The sequence below is a fragment of the Marmota monax genome, unplaced genomic scaffold (assembly GCF_021218885.2).
Source record: "Marmota monax isolate L192 unplaced genomic scaffold, Marmota_monax_Labrador192_F-V1.1 WCK01_AAM20220418_F8-fsc00177, whole genome shotgun sequence".
NCBI classification, from domain to species: domain Eukaryota; kingdom Metazoa; phylum Chordata; class Mammalia; order Rodentia; family Sciuridae; genus Marmota; species Marmota monax.
In genome coordinates, this window is record NW_026694922.1 from 3560274 (window position 1) to 3581222 (window position 20949).

General features: G+C 57.7%; 1 protein-coding gene across 10 annotated transcripts in view; it reads right to left on the reverse strand.

Annotated features, from left to right (window-relative positions):
• Window positions 1-398: 398 nt before the first annotated feature.
• Window positions 399-20949, reverse strand: part of Kiaa1671 (KIAA1671 ortholog) — a 149128-nt gene continuing 128577 nt past the window's right edge. For 9 of the 10 annotated variants that reach the window (XM_058573594.1, XM_058573597.1, XM_058573596.1 and 6 more), the window contains 7 exons: window positions 17398-17516; window positions 14030-14264; window positions 12807-12981; window positions 11182-11306; window positions 9181-9323; window positions 7048-7130; window positions 399-4747 (listed from right to left, as the gene is read on the reverse strand). In XM_058573594.1, coding sequence (XP_058429577.1) covers window positions 7052-7130; window positions 9181-9323; window positions 11182-11306; window positions 12807-12981; window positions 14030-14264; window positions 17398-17516 — 876 coding nt within the window. In that variant the 3' untranslated portion in view covers window positions 399-4747; window positions 7048-7051. The remainder of the gene's footprint in view (window positions 4748-7047; window positions 7131-9180; window positions 9324-11181; window positions 11307-12806; window positions 12982-14029; window positions 14265-17397; window positions 17517-20949) is intronic. The other variant, XM_058573599.1, reaches the window with a different exon arrangement.

The following is a 20949-nucleotide window of genomic DNA, read 5'->3' on the forward strand; positions in this document are numbered from 1 at the left end:
GCCACCTGCAGCCAGATCATTCTTGGTAGGGGTGGACATGGGGAGAGGAGCTGTCCCCTGATGAGCAAGCGGCCTCCCTGGTCACAGCCTCCCCTCCTGTGGTAATGGAGAGGCCTCCTGTCTTGGCGGATGTCCTCTGGGGGGCACACTCTTGCTGCCATCATTGTCCATCTGTACAGATGCTCAGAGACGTGCCACCCCCAGGAGGCGGGGACACAAGCCCTTGTCATCTGAATGCAACTCCTGCCTCGTTCCTGTGGGCTCCGGTGACGGACAGACACCCTCTCCCGGGACCCCGCTGCTCCCTCCTGCTGCCCCGCCAAGAGAGACCGACGTGGCCAGAGAGGACCAGGCTGCACGCCGGGGAGACCCATTCATTCACACGGGGACACGGGGCCTTCTGCAACGCCACTTGGTCCAAGCTTTATTTGCTATGTTCATGGTCCAAACGCAGCATCTCTGTGCAAGCCCAGCCCAGGCTCCTCACTGCAGTGGACTGTCCCCAGCTGCTCTGGAGACAGGCAGGGCCTCTGTACAGTCACAAATATGAAAGCACTTGTAGACACGTGACGCCGTGAGGTCAGGGAGCCCCACGGGGCTTTCACATGAAAAATAGAGGACTTTCTAGATGAATTCTCAGCCACGCGGTGACAGGTTGTTCCCGGGACTGGCTCAGGTGCCTCTCGCCTGCCCTCTGTCCAGAAGGCCCGGAGCCTGGGGGTTCATAAGGCCACTGCGACAACCTGGCGGGCAGGAGGCTGCACCTGTCCCCGGAACTGACACCTTCGATGGTGACTCAAAGATCCCGGGAGGGACCCCCAAGAATGACTAGGAAAATAGAGACTCTGTGCATATGGATTTCCACCCTCCTGCCCCCGACCAGGAGTGTCCTGAGGGCCAAGATCGCCTGCCCGGGGAAGAGCAGGACTGTCAGGGCATTGTCGGGGTTTAGGAAATGACAGAAGTAAAGTCTCTTCCCTAATGCAGTCGAGGACGTGTGTGAACCCGGGATTTAAGGATCCGTAAGGCCGTGTCGGATGAGGCCACTAAAAAGCTCAGATTCTTCTTTAGACCATGACATCAATGTCCAGCGGCCTGATGCCACCGGTGATTGTCACAGAAGGGCAGGTCCGAGTCATGGCAGGAGGAGACGGGGCACGGGTCAGAGCACGACGGTTTAAGGAGCTCCCGGGCAGCGAGGGGACAGGCTCAGGCATCCACTTCAAGCGTTTCCTTGCCAAAAGCGTCCGGTTGACTTTCTGGAAAAGAGACCTGGCTTCCCACCCACCTTCCCACAGAAGCCAACTGGACACAGAGAGCAAGGGACCCAGGGGGACAGCCAGCTCACTGGGCCTGCTGGCTTCCAGAGCCCCGGCCTGCCCAGAGGGTCACTCCGGGAGCTTCTCAGCACAGACCCGCCCCTTGCTCTACCCTTTCTGGATGTGGCGCAGGTCCAGTGTCCCCCTCCTCGCACACTGTCCCTCCTGCCCCAGGGAACCAGGATCCCCTGGGCCTTTTGCGTTCCTGTTTCAACACACGGTGTGGCGAAGGCACAGAGGCTGCCGCAGTGTCACTTGGGAACCGTCCACCTGGCCACGGCCCACGTATCTAAACTAGGGGGTGGGAGTGTCAGCTCTGCGGTCCTGCCGAGCTCCTGGGGCGTTCTGGAGGGTCCACGCACAGATGGAGGTGGCACCGTGACAGCACGCGGAGAAGCTGTGGTCAGCGGTAGGAAAATCACCTGAAGGTCCTTCCAAGTCCCCCGCTCAGCCCCTGCACTCCAGGCCTGGGACCTGCGACTATTCCTGATCCAGTCCTTAGCAGGCCGGCGTCGCCCCCGGGGACACGCAGAGGAACATCCGCATCTGTCGCCTGGCCCGTCCCCCTGGAAGGCACCGCCACCATCTGACTGTCCTGTCCCTGATTGTCAAACGTAAGGCTGTCGCCGCTCCCAACCCCCAACCTCCCTGGGACCACAAGTCCACCCCCACTTGATTCTCGGGGGCTGAGAGTCTTCCCAACACTGATTCCCGAGCCCTGGCCGTGGGGACCATGAGGGAGGGGTCTAACTAGAGGACAAGGTACGGACTATCAAAAGGCCAGCTGTCAAAGAGCTGATGTGCAAAGGGCGGAGGGGGCGAGCCGCACGGGAATGTGGGGTCCACAGCGGGAGAGCCGGGGAGGACGCTGGGTGGGGCCGGGCTCGGGCCACCTGGAGGATTAAGGCATATTAAGGTAGTTTAAAAGGGGACAGATTTCCAAAGGAGAAATCGGCAACCCGTGGGGCCATCCCCGGAACATCAGCCACCTGTCACTTCATTACGCTGATCATAAGCAGAAGCCTGGGGTCCAGAGAACCCGTGTGGCTGTGACTGTCAGCCCTGGAGTGCTGGAAGAGATGAGGAGGCACATGGCCAAAGGTGCAGAGGCTTGTTCTGGCCAGATTCATGGTCAGTGTCACCTCTTCATCAACAGGGAATTAAGTAGACTTCTGCCAATCAAGGCGGGAAAGGCTGGACAGAACCACCCCAGGGCAGTCTTGTGTCTGGAATCTCTCGTGTCAGGAATCTCCTTCCTGTCAGGTGGGCTACTATATTAAGAATTGAGGATTCTGCTGGGCACGGTAGTGCACACCTGTAATCCCGGAGGCTTGGGAGGCTGAGGCAGGAGGATCGCAAGTTGGAGGCTGGACTCAGCAACTTAGTGAGGCCCTCTCTCTAAACAAAAACTTAAAAAGGGCTGGGGATGTGGCTCAGTGGTTACGCGCCCCTGGTGGTCGCATCAGGATATCAAGATCTGCTCTGTGCCTGCTCCTGAGAGGGAACAAGAAGCCCTTTCACTCACAAGAAAAGATAAAACTGAGACGTCAGCGTCAAAACACTCAAGAACGTGTCCCTTGACTTGGAAAGCCACCACATCAAAACTGCTGGAAAACCGAGACAGACCCTCAAGAAAACCAATTCAAGGTGTTCCACAGGCAGTGAGTCCCCAGGTGGCTGCAGAGGACACCGACTACTAACTCAGGGATGAAGGAAATACAGAGTGTCACCCAGCAGACACGGGGACAAGAGGCTCCCAGGTGCAGAAGCTGGGAGGGGGCAGGGATGGCGTGGGGTGCCCTGGGGTCTGTGGCCACTGTCCATGGTACTGAACCACCGGCCCTCCCTGGGCACAGGTGTTTGTCCTAACCTGGAGAGACGGAGGGCTGCTGTGCCCCGGACAGAGAGACAAGGCGGTGAAGGCAGAGAAGACCAGGAGGTGGGGACGGGGGACCGGTGGAGACGTGACCAGCGAGAGACAAGAGAAGCAGGTCTTGACACATCTGCAGAGAAGGGATACCCAGAGATGGCCCCTACTCGGGAAGCCAAGAAGCGGGTGCTGGGGCTGTGTGGGGGTCGCCAGGACACTCAGCCCTGGCATCCCTCTATAGTCCTGCACAGCCCAGAATGTCACCGAGGACATCTCCCAGGCAAAGTTGGCACAAGATTGGTGACGACTCCAGGCAGGACGGGTGCAGGGTGCTTGCTGGCGCCTGGGTTTCCCAAGAGGAGGTGCTGGTGCTGAGTACTCCCAGGGAGAGCGAGAGGTGGGGAAGGCGTCAGGAGCCACCAGAGGCTGTGGCTGCCCCAGGCTTCGCTTATAGCTAGCAAGAAAGAGAGGTAAAGTGGGTCCCCCTGTGTCACCAGCACCCAGCACTTCTGCCCAGAGTCCCCGCCTGGGGCTCCCCTCCAGGGAAGGACTTGGAGTGAGATCAGCACTTGGACCAGGAAGGGCCCTGGGCGGGTGGAGCTGTGTGCGGGGTGGGATGGGGTGGGACAGAGAGGACAGGACCCTGTGTGTCCTGAGCTCAGCTTGCAGTGGCGGTCCCTCTACCCAGAAGGCCAGCGGGGTTCAAAACAGGCCGGGGAAAGGAGGCCCAGCGCAGGCCAGATGTCTCGGGGCAAGGGAGCGCCGTCTCAGCTGCAGAGACAAAGGTCACCGCCTCCCCAGGGATCAGACTGAAAGGAACCAGGGTGACAATGGCCGTTTCACCGAGCTTGGACAACCTCAGGTGGTGGTACTTCATGGCTCGCCGTCAGACCTCCCTCCCGGCCTCTACAAATGTGGACGTATTGAGTTTCAAAGAAAATTGGCGGGATTATTGCTTTATCACCTTCTAAAGCAAACAAAAATGACGTACGATGACGCAGTCGACCCTGCACATGGCTCCTGGAAGGACAGAGACCCTTGAAGGAACTGGAAAGGTGGCTGGACACTGCAAATGCGGCCTCCTTCCGGGGAAGGAGCCTGTCGAGAAGTCACCAGGAACTGTGGCCTCGTGGTGGTGCCCCAGACCAAGGCCGTGTCAGGGAGCAAACACTGGAACTCTCTGGAAAACCTCCTTCCCAGAAGACCTGCCTGGGGAGGAGCGAGGTGCCTTCCCAATGCAGGGCTTTCCCAGGACCCAGGGTGACAGTCCAGCCCCGGCGTCCACAGCTCCGGGAGAGGGTCGAGATGCGAACTTCTGAGGGAAAGGCAGGACCCAGCGGCGTGGGCCTTTCTGCGTGTCCGGGCCTCTTCCCAGGCAGCGGTGCCGTCTAGGGAGCTGAGTGGGGCCGGATCCTGGGGCTCTGGACAGCAGTCTCGGGCCTCGGGAGGGGCCCAGGCACGTGAGCGGGGTGCAGGAACGGCGGCTCGGCCTCAGCGGCGGGTTCAGACAGTCTGGCACTTAAGGCTTCTGTTAATTGGATGTGGTGGTGTCCCCTGCCTGGAGAGGAAGGGACAGTCCTGGTATCAGTAGTGGGAACATTTGGCCCCGATCCTCTCCGTCATCAGGGATTCCAACCTTTTGGGGGGGCTGGGGACGCTGCTCAGTGGTGGTACATGTGCTTAGCAGGTGCGAGGCCCTGGGCTAGATCCTCAGCACCCCCCAAATAAGTCAATGAGCCAGGCCCAGTGATGCTCGCCTCATCCCAGAGGCACAGGAGTCTAAGGCAGGAGGATCTCGAGTTCAAAGCCAGCCTCAGCAACGGCGAGGCCCTAAGCAGCTCAGTGAGACCCTGTCTCTAAATAAAATACAAAATAGGGTGGGGATGGGGCTCCGTGGTCGAGGGCCCCTGAGTTCAACCCCTGGTATCCCCCTGCCCCCCAAATAAATAAATAATTCAATAAAATAAATGCATAACCTTTTCTGATAATCCCAAGAGAGTGATCCCCACAAGCCTCAGGACCGGCATGAAATTATTTGGGGGCAGAGAGAGGAGGAGCAGACAGTCTGGTTCAGTAGAACAAACATGACACTTAGGGCCATTTCTGAGCCTCAATTTCCTCAAATGAACTGCTGGTGAAAACACTGTATTATATATTTCAAAATAGCTAGAGGAGCGGATGGGGGATGCTCTCCCCACAGAGGAACGATGAGTGTTTGCAGTGACGGATGAGCTAGTGGCCCGGTGTGACCACGGCAGGAATACAGGCCCTGAAACACCACAATGCACTCCACAAATATGTACAAGTATTTCATGCCAATGAAAAACAAAGTCTTTGAAAAATGGATTTCCCCTGGCCAGGCACAGTGGCCCCCACCTTCATCCCAGAGGCTGGGGAGGCTGAGGCAGGAGGATGGAGAGATCAAAGCCAGCCTCAGCAACAGTGAGGCCCTAAGCAACTCAGTGAGACCCTGTCTCCAAATAAAATACAAATAAGGGCTGGGGTCAGTATTTGAGTGCCCCTGAGTTCAATCCCCAATACCAAAAAAAGAAGAAAAAAAAAGTGGATTTCTCAAGGCTTCCGTGGGCTGGTACAGGTACCCCACTAACACAAAGTCCACGTAGGCCCTCATCTCCGAGCCAGTCCCTTAGGCACAGATTCGGGGATTTATGGGTCTTCTTGGGCTTAGCCTATACACATACCTGTGTGTCCATATACATAAACATTAAGTCACATCTCACATACATGCATACGTACCCTGCAACACCCCAATCAAGCATCTAACATGCCACAGAACTCACTAAGGTGGGTCAGTCAGGGCTGGGGTCCCAGCTCAGTGGCTGAGCACGTGCCTAACGTGCAGCACCCCCATAAAAAATGAAGTGGGGCGGGTGGAATCGGGCAGCACAGCGTCCGCTCAGGGCCAGCTTTGCCCGGAAGGCATTTGAGAGGGCCTGGCCACCAGCGCTAGTGCGGTTCAGGACGTGGGTCCCTCTGCCGATGCATCACAGCTGACGCGAGCACCCTGGGCCCTACGTAGACCGAGGCCACAGAGACAGCACCGGAACGCCTGGGGTGGGCCCTCCGTGGGCCCAGGGGTCCTCAGTGACATGGGCACTACTCTCCATTTTGCAGATGGGGAAGCTGACGGTCACTGTGTTGGGCCCTTGGGCAGCAACAGCAGGGCAGATCTGATCACTGGACGTTTTCTCTGAACCCAGTCGGCCCCCTGCTGGCTGCAGGTCCACATCGGTGGACTCACAGCCCCCGACTGGGAATATGTGGAAAGAAGAGAGTGCGCGGCACCCCTGCAGGTTTTTCCTTGTCCTTATTCCCTGAGCAGTACAGCGTGGTGACCACACAGCATCTGCACTGATTCTAAGTCACCTGGTGTGATTTCAAGAACGTGGGAGAGTGGGATTCGTGCAAAGGTTGCGCCATGTTATAGCTTGAGCTTCCCCAGATTCGGGTATATGGGAGGGGGTCCTGGAGCCAATCCCCAGGAGACACCAAGGAACGACTATTTTTCAGATCAAATCTTCATGACACAGTTGGGCCACAGACATGTTCCATTTGTAAAATTTGCAATATTTCAGATTAATCTAACTAATTAATTAGTCCTTCCATGTCCAACTTTTCCCTACAAGGGGGCCTGAGATGGATAGGAGGGGCTGGCCCAGCACGTGAGGCCCCTGGCATCGGACGCTGGCCCTGTGGCCTCTCCAGCCACCCCAGGCTCCCAGCTTTGTTTTCTCCCTGCGGGGGCAGATTGTCACCAACCTCCTTACAGCCTCCTCTCCTCCTGGCCTCCCACCTGGGCCTCCCTCTTCCTGGGTCTCCCCAGCAGGCCCCTCCTACCCGGTCAAGCTTGGTTCTCATACAGGCTCCGCCTCTTCTTGGACTTCAGGTCCTTCAGCCACTGGGGAGAGGGCTCCTCTGACCTGAAACCACAGTAAGTGTCAAGGGGACCCAGGCCAGTGGCTCTCACAGGCAGCACCAGGGGTACCCTCCCCCACCTGCCATGCCGAGGCGGGTGCTGAGCCGGGCACCCATGGGTGGTAGGATGCCCGTGTTAACACCGCTGATGAGCAAGCGCTAGAAACCAACCAAAGCCACAGTGGGTGCTGGGTGAACCCCGGGGCCCGCTGTAGAATAACGTGCGGCCGTGAAAGGCCACCTTATGTAAAACCTTTCCACCCATCACCCAGACACACGTCACCCTCCAGCTCTCTGTGTAACACCTGGGATACTTTAGGTGTCACCTTGGCTACAACGGCACCGGATATTTAGTCAGATATTTTTCTAGATGTTTCTGTGAAGGTATTTTTTTCTTTTTCTTTTGGTATCATTGAATTGAACCCAGGGACACTTAAGCACTAAGCCACATCCCCAGCCCTTTCTAATTTTATTTTGAGACAGGGTCTCGCTAAGTTGCTTAGGGCCTCGCTTAGTTGCTGAAGCTGGCCTCAAACTTGCAATCCTCCTGCCTCAGCCTCCTGAGCCACTGAGATTACAGGTGTGCGCCACTGAGCCTGACTGTGAAGATATTTTTGAGATTATTATTATAATTAGTAGTAGTAGTAGTATAGCAGTTTTAGGGATTGAACTCAGGGCCTTTTGCATGGTACACAAGTGTGCTGCCACTGAATTATACCCCAGTCTGAGATTGACGTTTACAACAACATACTCAGTAAAGCAGATCACCCTCCCTACTATGGGTGGGCCTCACCCAGTCAGTCAAAGGCCCTCATAGGAAAAGACTCATCTCCCAGGAAGAAGGGGGAATTCTGCCAGTACACTGCCTTTGGACTTGAACTCCGGCTCCCCCTGGGTCTCCAGCCTGCTGGCCTGCTGGGTCTGGGGCACCCTGGACTTTAGCCCAGGCCTCCTGTGGGCCTGCAGACCCTGCCCCGGGGGCCTGAACGCCGAGCTGCAGGCTGCACCCAGGGCAGGAGGCACATCTGGCCGCACCCCTCCCCCCGTAAGCTGGTCCTTCTGCTTCCCGTGGCACCCTGGGCTATGCCAGGATAGCACCGCAGGCCTTTCCATGTTGGCACAGCCTGGGATCAGGTCACTGCTCCCTCCCCTAGCGAGATGGGTTTGTCCTTCAGGACGCCCTTCCTCCTGCACTTTGCGTAATGAATCCCTCCTCTCCACAGGGTCGAAGGGGAACCCTTCCTGCAGTGGGTGCCATGGCACCTAGTGAATGGGCGTGTCTGTGTGCCAATAAAGCTTTATTGACAAACACAGACAGCGGGCCAGATCGGGCCTGAGAGTTGTCATTTGCCACTGTGTGCTCTGTCACCTCACCGACTAGGTCGCAGCCCTGGGCTCACGAATGAGTCTGAGCTTCATATGCTAACAGTCCTCGTGAGAGGTCCACTCTCCCAGGGGACTTCTCATGCCAGCCGCCGGCAAAGGGCCCTGTATACATTTGTTTCATCCTCGTGACCAGCCGAGAGGTTTGAATCAGCAAACCCACTTCACAGACGAGGAAGCCGAGGCTCAGAGTGGCCAAGTAACTTTCCCCAGGTTCATCAGTAGCGCTACTGAGGAGTCGCTTGACCTTGGCTGCTGACCTTGGAGCCTGTGCCCTTAACCTCCAAGATCAGCTGCTGGCCTGGTCTGAGCACTGCGGGACGCAGGGGTGTCCTGGGCTCCTCCCTGCACGGGGAGGCCTGGCCAGGAAGGGGACCCGGCAGTTGGTCTTGTCTGGCTGCGCCCTTGGGACCATCCTCCCCGGCCCCCCACCTCCAGAGACAAAGGCACCCCCAGGAGGGTGACAGGAGGGAGGTGGCCTCTGTTTCCCCGTCGTCTGGAGAAGGCTGCACCCATCAGCAGTTCCCCAGCGACAGGGGCTGGTTTGGGGCAGGAGGCAGCGGGAGGAGGACAGTGGGCCTCAGCTGACCGGCCTCCTTCCCTCCTCTGCAGCGGGCTCCGGCTGCCATGCTGGAGAGATCGGGAGGCGAGACCCTGGTCCCCGGGCCTCACCTCTCGTCCTTGTCCATGCTGGAGGGCAGCACGCGACTTCCCAGCACCCCAGGCTGGAAGGGGGACTTGGGGGCTTTGGGTTGGGGGCTCCAGCCAGGGGTCTCTCCAGAACTGTCCACCCCTGGCCTCCTGGGCAGCTGGGCCTGGGGAGAGAAGAGCCGGGTCTGTAACCACCTTCGTCCTGCACAGGGGACTCTCCGGTGACCCGGGCAAGCATGGTGACCCCCAGAAGTAGTGGGCCCTGAGGCTGAAGAACCAGGCAGGAAATAGGGCTGGGGAAAGCCAGAGGCCAGGTGGCATTCTAGCTGGTGGCCTTGGCCTTCGAGGTCAAGTGGCCACCCAAACCCACAGTCACATTCTCCTACCTCCCACCTCCCCACCTCCCAGGGGACGGCAGCTCCACCCCACGGTGGCAGTGAAGGTCCCTTCAGCTCCTGGTTCCAGGCAGTGCTGGGTGGGTCCCAGCAATGGTCACTGCCACCACCACCCACTGACCGCCCCTGGTGAACCAGCCCCACAGCCTCCTCTCCAGGAGCCGACGCACAGCCTCTTTTCACCTAGCGCAGGGGATTCCAGATGCGCTTGAGGATCCAGGGTCTGCCCCAGGGGCGACTCGGGACATTGCCCCAGCCCTGCCCTTCCTCAACCAGGACCCCCCCTCTGCTTCTGCTAGGCCCCTTCCAGGATCGTTTGTTCCAATGCTAAGGAAACTTCTTTTTTTCCCCTATTTTTTGGTACTGGGGATTGAACCCAGGGGTGCTTAACCCCTGAGCCCTGTCCCCAATCCTTTCTCACTTTTTTACTTAGAGACAGGGTCTCACTGAGTTGATTAGAGCCTCACTAAATTGCTAAGGCTGGCCTCAAACCTGCAATCCTCCTGCCTCAGCCTCCCCAGCTGCTAGGATTATAAGCCTTAGGAAATATTTTTTGACTTTTAAGTTTTTGAATTTATTACAATTTTTTTTTTACTTTATTGAGTCAGATAACCTCTGGCCCTGGATAGTGGCTCAAGAGATGTTCCTATTTGGAGGACCTGTGAGACCCATGAAGGGGCAAGCTCCAAACAGTGTCTAGTGACTTTTGATTCTTGCTAAAAAGAACACAGAACGCAAAGCTTCTGTCTACCAAAGGAGGAACAGGCCCGTGGCCTCTGCTAGGTGGTTTTTGTGGCCTGCGGAATATCCGGAGTTGATGTTCCCCGAGGAATCTGGGCTTTTCTGCCTTCAACAAAGGGTCGTGCGGAGACTCCCGTGGGACTGCGGCACGTGGAGGGAGCGCGTGAAGAGCTGCCCAGAGCCAGGAGCGCAGAGGGCCCTCCCTCACCCGCAGTAAGTACCCCTCCACGGAGGCCGCGGGGCAGCCCTGGCCGAGCCGGGAGGGAGGAGGCTGTCCAGCACCTCCCCCGGGACCCCATAATCCAGCTGGGATTCTGGAAGTTTAAGAGAGCGTCACGCGCTGCCAGGGCAGCCCTCCTGCCAGCCAGCGCGGAACTCAGCGCGTCCGGCACCTTCCATCCCCAGGATGCGAGGGGTCAGGTGGGCTCACTTGGCTTCCCCAGCGCTGGCCCTAATGGCCAAAATGGATGGCCAGCCCCCTTCATAGGTGAGGACCCTGAGGCCCAGCTGTGGGCCAGACGGCAGCAGGTCTGGGGGCCAAAGAGAGGCCACAAGTGTAAATCAGGGACTCAGGGCCACGGGCCAAATCCACAGGGCTCAACAGCACGGCCGGTGGCAGGTGCCGAGGCCATTTTCCTGGTTATGACAATGTTCTGTGCTCCCGTGGGACAGCAGCAGGGGACAAAGCTGACTGGAAGGTCCAGCTGCTTCTGGAACTTCCCTTGGGCCTTAAACTATTTCAAAAAGAAAGAAGCAGGGAGGGGGGAGGAGGAAGGGAGCCGGGAGGGAGGGGGAGGGTGAGAGCCGGGAGGGAGGGGGAGGGAGAGAGGAGGGAGGGAGGGACGCTGTGAGGAGGAGGGGCACCGGGCAGTCCTGGGGTCCCTACCTTCAGCACGGCCGGGTCCATGCCCGGGAACACGGGCATCCTCTGAGGGAGGCTGGCGGGAGCTCTTTCCACCCTAGGAGGCTTCTCCTCCTCATCTGACTCTTCCCTCCGGGGCGACTTCTCTTCTGTGGCAAAGAAAAGGGCACTGAAGTCATGGCCCGGCATCTGCCCAAGTCCTATGGGCCAGGACTGGCACCTCTACCCTGCTAGGAGGGCACTGCGGGCTGTGCTAAAGAACAACCCAGGCTCATGCCTTTCTCTGCACGACTCCGGCTCTTGCCAGGAGATGTGGGTGACAGGAAAGCCAGCTTTCTCCTGGGGTGGGCAGAGAGACCCCCTCCTGGCTCATGCCATGGCAGGGAACAAGAAGGACACGGTGGCAGAGCCAGGAAAGGACGTGGACACACCCTGAGCCTCTTCCCTGGAGCTGTGCCCCTAGAGAACAGAAGAGCTACCCCAGCCAGAGCCTCCAGGGGAGGGGCTACCTGTCCCCAGCCCTCGGGGACAGCAGGCAGGGTGCGGGGAGCCTGGACACAGGTGTGGGCACGGTAGGTGTGGAAGGTGAACTAGGGAGCGCTGGACTCTGGAGCCCCCAGACTAGGCAGGGGCTGCGACGTGTCCGTTAAGTGCCCTGCCCTGGGCCAGCTCCTCGAAGCTGGAGCTATCTGTGTGCTTCTGTCCCTGGTCTGGCTCCACCTGCTCCAGGTGACTTAGCAGAGCTCACCTCAGAAACCAAGGACGTGTGCGGGGAGGAGTCCCCTTCCCTCAAGGCACTTGAACGTGTCCTTAGCAACAGAAACTGATGGGAGAGGGGGACGTGGATCTTCCAAGCCTGGGTGACAGGTGGCTATCTGCAGGAGCCACGTGCTTCCCCTGGCTCAGGACCTGGTCCGACATCCTCCTGTCCACACAGGCCAGCTGCCCTGATTCCCGTGACCTGAAGAAACTTTGCTTTTCTTAAAATCTCTAGTGGCTCTCCACCTACAGATGGGCTCTACTTCCTCAGCACATCGTCAAGGGTCTCCAGGCCTGGCCCCTGCCAACCTCTCCAGCCTCATTCCCATCGCTCCCAGCTTGAGGGACACCAAACTGCTTAGCGAGTCCCCAGAAACACAGAACGTGCTTTGCACACGTGTGTCCCTTAGATCTCAAGGACACTGCTGCCTGGAATACCTTTACCTAGATCATTCTTCTCTGTTCTTTGAGAGCTCAGATTTTGATACAGAATGCAGCCAAAGCAGTCCTTTGAGGAAAATGTATAGCCTTAAAGTGATTCATTAGGAAAGACTGAAAATAAATGATCTTTTAACCCAAGCATTTAGGAAAAGACCAGCAAACAAACATAAAGAAGGTGTAAGTGTGAATTTATACCTTAATAAGGATAAAAGCATACAGAGTAAACCCCTATTAAGTTGTGAAACTCAAAGGGCCTCAATTATTATATTATCCCTCAGATCATTTTTTGCCTAGTTTCCAATAAGCTCTTCTGAACAAGAAATCAGTTTTCTATTTAATTGTGTTCTAATGTTCACATGCCTCCAAAACCAGGAAGTTCTCCCGAGGTTAACCTAGGTCCTTCCTGCTGTTTGATGTGGTAACCAGGTAGGACAGAGGCACTGGCCTACCTGTTGAGTCCTTGAACATCCACATGCTATCAATCTCTTCCTCCAAAGGAGACTGGCTCTCTGACTTGCTGAATTGACTACGCCGGAGAGAGTGGGAGATAGGAGCCCGGCGGCGACTTCTTTTGCTGAGCTGCACCCGGGTCTTGAGGGCACTGGAGTCGAGGACTGAGGTTTGCTTTGGGGGTGGCAAGGAGGAAGAAAAAAGGCAAAGGATCCGTGAGTTGAGGAGAGCGTCCACAGCAGGATGTCTATAGGTTCCTGATCCCTGAGGCACTAGTTCGTTATCGCGTGGGCTATCCTGTCGATGGTAACCCAAATGCCCTTCACCTAAACCCTTCCACACGAACCACTAGGCCAATTACAAGAATCGATGGAGATGAGCATGGTGGCTCGCACCTGTCATCCTAGTGGCTTGGGAGGCTGAGGCAGGAGGATCTCGAGTTCAAAGCCAGCCTCAGCCAAAGTAAGGCCCTAAGCATCTCAGTGAGACCCTGTCTCTAAATAAAACACAGAATAGGGCTGGGATGGGGCTCAGTGGTCAAGGGCCCTGAGTTCAATCCCTGGTACCAAAAAAAAAAAAAAAATCAATGAAGCAGTGGGCCTGAGACCCAGCACCGTGCCTGCACACACTAGGCACACAGCCTCCTGGGGACATCACACAGGCCTGTAAGCTGCCACAGAGCCCTGTACCCAGAAGGAGCTGAATCCAAGGGATGCCTGCCTGAGGGGCTTTGGTTCTTGGGATGGCTGCTGCAGAGACCCACCGCCCTGGCACCAGGGACACTGTTCTGTGAAAGACAGGGGGGGGGGGGACTTGGGCACAATCATTCTGAGCAAACCCTGGGCTCTTCGTGCTTGGAACTGTAAACCCTGGGAGAGTTCCCTGGGGGCGGGGAGGTGGCCCTCTGCCTTCCTGGTGGGTGAGGGCTTAGATCACTTTTAACTGAACACGTGACTGTGTGTAAGGCCGTGTACCCACTGTGCAGGTTACAAAGAGATAAGGAAGCTGAGGCTCAGAGAGGTGAAGACATTTGCCCAGAGACCCACAGCTGGTGTACGGTGGTCCAAGTGGGTCTGGTCTCACCCTGTGCCCTCTGCACCCAGCGCAGGGGCCCTGGCATGACCTTGCCCACCCCTGAAGGGGAGTCACCAGGAGATGCTGGCACCTCCCTTTAAAGGGAAAAGACCCATGGCACCCGGCCATGCTTCTGGCCAGGACTTACGTCGATGAAGGAGAAGTCGTCCGCTCTGCCGGCTGCGCAGGGCTCCTGTGGGGGCAGCCCGTCCGCCCCGTCTGTGGACTCCAGCTCGGAGCTGGAGCGGTCCACGCTGGTGCTCCGCTGGTCGGCGGCCGAGGCGGGCTCCGTTTGCGAGGACAGAGAGGACAAGCGGCCACTGAGGGGCTGTCTCCGTGCTGATGGGGTGCTGCTGTCCGGAGACGGGGACTCGGGGGCCAAGCTGGGACACAGGGAGGGAGGGCAGACGGGTCACGGAGGGCGCTTCAGAGACCAGAGCCTCAAGGAAAGGTGGTGGCAGAAGAGCCGCTGGGTGGGGTGCTGTGGGCACCGGGGAGCAGCGGCAGGGACCTCGCGGGGCAGCGCCTCCTGGAAACGCAGGACCTGCCAGCCGGGTGCGGCTTGTGGTGCCCCGGGCACACGGGGCCGGGGCAGGGCAGGGACAGTCGGCCCCACGCCATCCAAGACTCTCCAGCCCTGTGTGGTCCCAGGTGGCGACGGGGCCTTGCGATGTGGCCAGCGAGAGCCAGGATAGCCGCGAGCGCGAGGTGCGCAGGGGCCGTCCAACACTTTGCACAAAAGACCGTGCGATGTCTCCCTAGAGACGGGAGCATGTCAGATGGGTTGGGTTCCATCAAATACACTGTTCAAATCAACTTTGGGTTGAATTTTGTGAGCTTTACAGTTAGCTTATATTTCTTGTTTCTTTGTACTCCTTTCCTGCACCCACCGGGACATCTTAAATGACATGATGTCTGTGTATCTGTGTGTGTGTGTGGGGGGGTCTCTGATGCTGATCAGTGGCCACCAGCAGGTACCCAAGGAAGTCGGGAGAACAGATCCCACCCGCTCACTCATGCAGTGATTTACTGAGCACCTACTATGTTCCAAGCACTAGGCTAAACACAGTGCCATTCAATCCTCTTCTCTCCTATGAGGGTTATTTAAAATCCTTTGATGCCCACCACACTGTGAGGTGGCAGTAACCTCATGAAATTAAATATTAAAGACTGGGAAACCCGACACAGAGATGCAACATTGCTTCCCCAAAGGGGCAGAGCTGGGATGACCAAGGCAGCTGCACTCCAGGATCCTCCCTCATGAGCCTCTCCTACCACTCAAATCCCTTCCCATGATTATATTCACGTATCATCCGGAAAACTGGAACCACACAGGATAGAAAATTGATATAGAAATCAAGCAATTAAATCCCCCGCACTCCACAGAACACACCCATGTGGGGAAGGCAGCCGAGCTGCAGGGCCTGGGGAGCCCTCCCCTTGAGGAAGGGGGTGCCCACCTGACTTAAGCTGAAGGACCTGCAAGCTGCACCTGCGAGCAGAACTTTCGACCCTGGTGTTCCGCATCTCAGGGTGCTTTTGTTGGCTCTGGGATGCTTCCCTTACTTGGAAGGTTGGAAGGCGGACAGCACCGAGGTGTGAGGATGTGGGTGGGACCCAGCAAACCCACACAAGAGGAGGGAAATATCAACGAGCAGGCAGCAGATGGCGCCACTGCCCAAGGCTGGAGCTTCTGGGGTGCTGCAGTACCTCTGGGAGACAGCAGGGGGCGTGCACCACCAGCAGCGCCCGGTGGGACAGGCTGATCTCAGGTCCTGGTCTATGCGCTGGGGATCTGAGGCCTGGAGAGGGGAAGGGGCTCCGGGGGTCACTTAGGAGATGAGCAAAACCACAGTCTAGGTCTCCCGATAACCCAGCGTCCTTGCAGGGCATTCTAAGGAAACTGAAGCTAACTAAACCCTATTTTAAATTTCACAGGTTAGGAGAGAAAAAGATTTGCAGGACTGTCTTGCTCCCCTTTTTCTTACCCATTTTCAATTCTATCAACCTCAATCCAACTTCAAATCAGCACCTGTCGTGGGATGTGACCCAGTAGAGGGGGATGGTCACTCCTGACAGTGAGAGGGCCCATAGGAGACTTGGGTTCGAGTCCACCTCAGCCACACACACATGGTGACCCTGGGCAGGCCCTGGGCTGCCTGTGAGCCTCGGCTTCCTAGGCTGGGCATGAGGGCCACAGACGTGGAAACAGTCACACAGGAGAGGGCGGGAAGTAGCCCAGCCAGGGTTGACCAGGGCTCTATCTGCCAGGTCGGCCTGTGGCAGAAATTGCTGGGTGGGCTGCTAAAGGCACAGCAGATCCACAGAGTGGCCATGAAGCCATTACTGTCTCGACCCCATCCAACATATGAAGGAAGAAATGTATTTCTGAAACAAGAACAGGCACAAAAGCTCCTACTATGTGCCAGGACCTAATCTCCACACAGGTTACCAGTCCATGTGCTGAGGTGCCTGTTTCTCTTCTAGAACACGGAATGACGGAATTAAATGCTAACACATTTAATCAACATGGGAAGTGCTCACCACGTGTGTGGCCCACCCACTCCTCAGGCGTGTCCAGTTCTTGGGCATCACTTCCTTTCACGGAAGAGGAACATGTGATTGGGAAAACAAGGAATCTACCCGGGTCCTGTACCCAGTCAGGGTGGGGCTGGATTCACAGCTGCCTGCCTCCTAATCTGGTTATGCTTGAGAGCCCTCAGGCTTTTGCAGTAGCCAGAATATTCCTCCGAGCCAGGCTGACCACTGAGGCCCACTGGCCATGAATGGTGGAGATTTTTCTTTTTTTTTTTTTTTTTTTTTTTGGTACTGAGGATTGAACCCAGGGCACTTAACCACTGAGCCACATCTCCAGCCCTTTTTATTTTTTATTTTCAGACAGTTACTCAGGGCCTTGCTAAGTTGCTGAGGCTGACTATGAACTCGTGATCCTCCTGCCTCAGCCTCCCGAGCTGCTGGGATCACAGGCATGCACCGCCGCACACGGGTCAAGAACGGAGATTCTAAGCAGACACAGCTGATTAAGCAACATGGAGGACACACGCCACTGCATTTGTAAACACCTCCCCACACTGAAAGAAATCTAGAAAGACCAGAAAAACATGAATGAAGGTAGATCTGTGCTAGGATTATAGGTGGTTTTTGTTTTCTTTGAAATTGTCTATAGTGGCAAAATACCTAAATGTTACCATGAGCGACACTGACCACGTCCACAGAGTCCTGGGACCATCACCAAGTATCTGCCACCCAGAGGAGTCCCAGCCCACGTGCAGCAGGCTCCTCCTCCCACTGCCCTCAGCTGCTCCCTGTCTCTGGATTGGCCTATTGGAGATCCTCCAGATTTGACCATTTGTTTTTCTTTGTAAAGATTCTTTTTGATGTGAATGGCTTCCTCTTACGATAACAAACAGGTCCTGGGCTGCAGAAATTGCTGGGCTGGCTGCATCCACTGCAACCAGATGCCCTGCTGGTGGCCGGTCCTACTGCAGATCTTACCTGTCCCCACTCTGGCGCTGGTCTGCCCATGTCCCATACTGGCCGTCGGCTTCGTGCACCAGGGTGTCTGTGTCCTTGGCCTCAGGGGGTCGCCTGGAGAAACACTGCTTCAGGTGGTCCTGTGGGGACGAGAGAGACGGGAGATGGCCATCAGAGAAAGTGCCAGGAACCCCACCCTGGCTGGCCCAGGTCACGACACATGCCCCCAGCCCCCTGCTGCCCTCAGAGGTGGGTGCAGATGTCTGGGCTGGACACTCAGTGACCAAGAGGCCTGGCTTTCCCAAGAGGTCACAGACACAGGGATTCCCGTGGGCACACAGGCGAGCTGGAGGAAGCGGTCACCAGCACTGGGGCGCAGGGTCCTGCTGGGCGCCTTGGCCCTCCTCCGTGCCTGCTCAGTGTGGCCTGGCCAGCCTCCCTCCATCCGCAGGGCTCCGAGGCCTCTCCTCTGCCAAGGGCAGCCCAGCCCCTGCTTCCTTGGGGGCAGGGAACTCAGACAACGGGGTATGCTACTGATTGACATCACCTCACGGAACAGCAGTCCTTGGCGATCCTACCACAGGGTCTCCTCAGCCCCCACTGGACAGATGAGAAGGCAGGGGCTTCGAGGGAAGGGCAACGGCCCGATCCATTTGCCAGCAGGCAGCAAAGCAGGGCTCAACCCCAGGCAGTCAGCTGGACCGAGTCCCAACCACAGCCACCTGCCCGGGAGCACGGACCCCTCGTCTGCCCTCCCTGGTTGCCTCCCTCACTGCCCTGGGCTGGGTCCTCAGGGCAGGAGCTCCTGCAGGGAGCAAGGGTGCTGGTCACCCCGGAGGTGGCCACAGGCACAGCCCAGTGCCTGGCACACAGCGGGCAGCCTGTAAGTGCCCACTGGCGACTGGACCGCCAGCGTCTCCAGCTCTTCCTCCTGGACAACGAGGAGCCCCTTCTTTCCCTGCGTGGAAACCACAGGAGCAGCTGCGGCCGAAGCCCCGCCTCACCGGGTGGGGGAGAAGCTGGGCCCCCAAGAACCCAGAAGCCTAGGCCCTTGGATGGGCCCTAGCACAGGGACCATCCAGAAGGCCTCAGCCCGAGCTCTGAGTGACGTTTCATGAGAGCAGCCCTCACCCCCCACCCCAGGGAGACCGTCAGACCCCGCTCCGCCCGGGCTCAGGAGGCATGGGGGTGGGGGTGTGCTGCAGACCGTCCATCTCCCGCTCAAAAACCCCCCAGGGCTCCCTACTGCCCTCCTGTAAGAACCCACGGCCCCTGTGAGACAGCCCCTGACCCGTCCATCTCATCACCCACCCTGTTCCCCACAGACCCCGTCCCACTTCCCCTGACCTACTGCGCATGCGATGCGTACAAGCCCCACGTATTCCCCCCGCCTCTGCGGCTCTGCGTGTGCCGATCCCCTTCCTGTCCATCATGCCCACCCGAAGCCACTGCGGCTCACAGTGACCTCCAACCCCCTCCGTCCTCCTCCTCCCCTGAGCGTCTTGCTGCCGACCCTGGGTGGCTCATCTGTACCAGGTCGAATTTGATACTTCAGCTATTCATTCAACGAATCTTTATGGGGAACCTACTATGTATCAGGTACTGGGGGCCCGGGGGTGTCACAGCACGGACACAGGCTCCAAGAGTCTACATCTCACTGGGTGCACCCCTTGGGATCCAGCTGCCTTATCATCCTTGTACCCCACTTGGAGCCTCCCAGGCACACAGTAGGTGCTCAGTATTGGAGAGCTGGTTGTTCCTTAGCGGTCTGTGCTCCTCCCAAGCATGGGGAACCCGCCTCCTCCTGGCTGCTTTGGAAATCTCCTCAGCTGAGCAGGGACATTGGGGAAGCATCTGGGGAAGAGCTGTGCTGTGTGACCAGAGAGCCACCACCTCCCTCTCTGAGTGGCAAACAAGTTACAAAGAAGGCCCCTGGGTGTGGCGATTCTCAGTTTCCCACTCAGGATGGGTAGCATGAGGAACGTCCCAGGGGCTACATCAGCGCACCTCTGCAGCTGCCCCGGGGAGATCGCTGGCCACTTTCAAGGCTTTGGCTTCTCCTGAGCAAGCCATCCTGTCCCCTCCAGGTCCCTGGCTGCGGGCAGAACCTGCTGCTGGCACACCAGGAGGGAGCCAGGCCCCAGCTGGGGCATCTCTCACTTTTTTGCTTCAAAGGTGTCGTGCTCGGAGGCCCAGTACCCTTGGCAGATTACCCCTGGCACCCAGGGACAGAGCGGTCATCTGAGCAGCTCCCAGTTTCCTATTGTCTCAGGGACAAGGTGGGGCTGGCCACTCCCTAACTCAGTCCACGTGGACTCAGGGGCTTGGGCTGTCCCCGTGGACCCACACCACTGTCCCAGCCCGTTTGCAGATGGCTGCAACCTAGATGCTGGGCCTGTGCTGACCCTGGGGATGTGCCCAGGAGTAATGGCTCAGGGACAGCTCTCGGCTTGGGGTGGGGAGGGGGCGGGGCCTGGGTCAGCACTGTCCCTGTGGGCAGCCACGTGGCCACACACCTGAGCTCAGTCTCTCTGTGGAAGCACAGGGCTGCTAGGGCCTTCCAGGAGACCCTCTCTGGACAGGCTTGGCGTCTGGCACCAGGAGGTGCTCAGGAGTGGCTGGAGTGATCCTCAGGCCTCCAGGGTCAGCGGGTGAAGGAGCCTGGGCAAAGCTCTCCCAAGCCCCCACAGATGGTCCCCAGGGCTGAGGACGAGGAAGGCCTGGATCTGAAATCCCCATGGTGGGTCATCTCCCCCCACCACCTAGTGTCCTGAGGGCAGTGTCCCTGACTCCTTCCATGCCCCCCTGCCACACGGCACAGATTCTCAGACCTCTGGTGTCTCCTTCCAGAACGTTCCATCCAGAGGAGATCAGCTCTCCACCCCTGCAAGAGCTGGGGCAGGGTCACCTCAGCCCCTCGAACATCATTGTCTCCCATCCGACCTCCAGAGCTCAGTTGGAGCCCGTAGGGCCCCTGCTCGGTCACCATCGTAGCTCCCATGTTCCTGAAGCAAAGTCCCAGCACTAACCCTCATTGTAGTGGGCAGCTCCCCTTCCCCCCAGAGCCCTCCTCTCCCCCAGGTGCTCCTACTGGCTCCTCCAGCCTCTCCTGTCCCTGGTGGTCTCAGCCTTTGGGATGCTCCAGGCTGCTGCAGCGCCTCCTAGTGGCCAAGCCCCTTGCAACCTTGAGGGTCTTCCTCCAGCGAAGCCTCCCTGGAAGCCCCACCCCCAAGGCGGGCTCAGGAGCCCCAGCTCCCCCATCCCCTGGACCCCAGGTCTCTATCTGTGCTGATATAATAGCCGCTAAACACGTGGCTATTTAAATTTAATTTAAATTAATTAAAATTAACTAATATTAGCAATTCAGTTTCTTGGCAGTACGATCCATATTTTAAAGGTATCACAGTCACCTACCTATGGCCACCCTCTCAGAGAGCACAGGTGACAGCACGTTGCTATCACTGGGGAACGTTAGATCTTCTGGACTACCGTAGATCTTCTGGCCATGAAATAATGATTGTAATTGACCAGTTTATCAGTCTTTCCTGGACGGGCCTGTTTCTGGAGCCAGAA